Source organism: Pinus tabuliformis, chromosome 7 (assembly GCF_031772625.1).
Source record: "Pinus tabuliformis cultivar Carrire ecotype Pingquan chromosome 7, CPIR1, whole genome shotgun sequence".
NCBI lineage: Eukaryota > Viridiplantae > Streptophyta > Pinopsida > Pinales > Pinaceae > Pinus > Pinus tabuliformis.
The window spans coordinates 1,525,604,265-1,525,607,060 of record NC_142293.1 but is presented as its reverse complement, the minus strand read 5'-3'; the positions used below and the strand labels follow the sequence as shown (position 1 = coordinate 1,525,607,060).

Genomic DNA, 2,796 nt, shown 5'->3' with positions numbered 1-2,796 from the left:
TATAAAGCCACCTTGATTCTCCGGGATGACTTTAGGGAGGATTTTCTTCAATCTGTTTGCTATGACTTTAGTGATCACTTTGTATCCAATGTTGCATAAGGATATTGGGCGGAATCTATTAAAGGAGTTAGCACCTTTTTCTTTGGGAATAAGGGCGAGGAAGGTTGAGTTTGTGCAGCCCCCTATTTTCTGGCATTCTTGGGATTTTTGAATCATTTTCATAAAGTCCTTCTCCACTATCTGCCAACATGCTTGTAGAAACCTGGGTGTGAATCCATCAGGACCCGGAGCTTTGTCGGGTTCCATTGCAAAGAGCGCTTCTTTGACTTCAATTGTAGAAATTTTATTTTCTAGAATCTGATTCATTTTTGCAGTGATGAGCTTGGGGACATCGTCTAACATTTTTCCATTTTGGGTGGTCCCCCCAACTTCAGAGTACATTTTTTCAAAGTGGTTTGATGCAGCCTTCTTAATGCTGACGAAGTCTTTTATGATGCTCTCCTCATTTTTAATCTCTGAAATATTGTTACGACATTTTCTAGCTTGGGCCTACTTATGAAAAAAGGAGGAATTACGGTCTCCAACCTTGAGCCATAGACTCCTTGACTTGAGCCTCCAAAATTCCTCTTTTGCCAAGCATGCCCTATGGAATTTTTGTTGCAGCTGGTATTCCTTATCTAGCTCTTCTTTGGTGATTTCGGCAACTTCCAGATGAAGGTGCTGAATTTCCAGATCTTTTTGAATTTTTTTCTATCCACTGCAGGATTAGGCAAGGTCTTTACCCAGCCCTTCAACATCTTTTTAACCCTGCGAAGTTTTTCCTCCCATACAAAGAATGGAGATCCCTTGACCGGATCTTTCCAGCACTCTCTAATCTTTTGCAAGAAATCTGTCTCTTTGGTCCATAGGGAGCTAAACCTGAAAGGTATAGGCCCTAGATCCTTAGAAGGAATCAGTTCTAGACTGATAGGCTTATGGTCTGAGACACTGCTTTGGAGAATGTGCATTCTAGCCTCCAGCCCCAAGAGAAGGAAGGAGCTTTGGACAAGAAATCGATCAAGTCTTGCTGCTATGTATCCCGGCCCCACTCTCTTGTTTGACCAAGTGAACGTGCCTGTGACTGGTTTTATATCTAGCAGGTCCCATTCTTGCATGAGATCTTTGGCCCATTCTCTTGCCGGATCCCTGACTATGCTGCCTCCTCTTTTTTCTGAGGCTCGGAGTGTGAGATTTAGATCTCTAGCAATGATAATATTTTCCAAGTTTTCTAGATCTGCTAGACTTTTGATGGAGTCCCAACAGTTCTTTTTCTCACCTGCATTGTTAGGAGCATACACATTGAATATACAAATAATCTCCTTTGTTTCTAAATGCTGCAATTTTAAAAAAATCCAATGGGTATTTAGGGATTCAGAGATTAGTGAGAACTTATTTGAGTTCCAAAGCGCCCCAAGTCCTCCCGACGCTCCCCGGGCAGACACTGCATGCGCTCCATTTTTTTTCCAAAATTTTTTACTTGCTTGGAGGAAGGCTGAGTCCTCCAACTTGGTCTCCTGGATGAGGAGGATGTCTAGAGATTCTAATCTTATTAAGCTATGCATTGCTTCTTCCTTTGATGCGGTACCCATCCCCCTACAATTCCAGGAGACAAACTTCATTATTTATTTCTGCCTTGGAGAGCTCCTTTAGAGCCCTGTGATTGAATCCTAGTCACCTTCGGGGTTTTAGAGAGGAGCTTCTCTAGCGTTGGCTGGCTGCCCTGTAGTTTGTCCTTGTAGGTTTCTTGTTCTCTTTTCTCTTTTGCAGATTTGTGCCCTCGTGTAGATCTTCTGGGAGAGGACTGGGATTCCCCAATTTCCCCTTCTTCCTCTGATTCTTTGGACTCTTGGGTTTCCTCCTCTTCTTCTGAGGCCTTCTCTTTGATTCTCTCTGGTGTACTTTTGATGGAGGGGGAAGCTTTTGGGGCAGAGATCTCCTTTGGCACTTCTGTTTCTGTGTGATCATGATGTCAGATCCAAGGATTTCGAATTTATTTCCTTGGCTTTCCCTGGCTGATTTTTGAGCAGCACCCTCTTGAGGGTTTTTGGCACTGCCATTTGCGTTCTTCCTGTGAGAGGTTTTGGATCTCTTTGCCTGGTTCCATCCATCTTCCTTTCCTTTTTCTTCCACCCCTTTGGCCGGGCAGTCCCTGGTGAAATGCCCATAGACATGGCACTTCCGGCATTTGAATGGCAGTTGTTCATAATCCAGTTTCTGTATATGAGTCCAGGGACCCACCACTATTTTGACGGCTTCCGGCAGTCCGACCTCCAGATCTACCTCTACACAGATTCTGGCACAGTCATATTGGTCCTTGCTGTTAGCTTTGTCTATGAATTTTCCAAGAGTGTTGCCGATATGCTTCAAGGAATCCCAGTTCCAGCAATGAACTGGTAGGTTGGGGAGCCTCACCCACACCGGGACCGTTGTTGGCACGTCCACCGCCGGATCGAAGTCTGGTGTCCATTTGTTTAAGTACAGTCCTTGGGGCCCCATGAAGTAGGGGCCATTCCTGAAAATTAGGTCTTTGTCTTCTTTTGCATAGAATTCAAATAAGAAATAGCCTCTCCCAAGGAAGTAAGGGGTTACCTTATTTTGGATCAGAGGTGCCCAGTTCCTGGCAACCCAGTTTTCGGTCGTCTTCAGGGAAGGCCAGAGTCCTGTAAACTGACCTACCAGGGCCCGATCTGCCAGTGAGAGAGCTACTTGGATCGGCCCTTCCGACGGGAGAGCGATTTCTGGAATGTCTTCCAGCCT

The 2,796-nt window shown here is 45.0% G+C and overlaps 1 protein-coding gene across 1 annotated transcript; it reads right to left on the bottom strand.

The window, feature by feature from the left end:
- Positions 1-677: 677 nt before the first annotated feature.
- LOC149253645 (uncharacterized) lies at positions 678-2,535 on the bottom strand. Its single transcript, XM_089454555.1, has 2 exons — positions 2,070-2,535; positions 678-1,315 (listed from the first exon to the last, which is right to left on the bottom strand). The coding sequence occupies exons 1-2, from the start codon at positions 2,533-2,535 to the stop codon at positions 678-680; spliced, it is 1,104 nt and encodes a 367-aa protein (XP_089310681.1).
- Between the last annotated feature and the right edge of the window lie 261 nt (positions 2,536-2,796).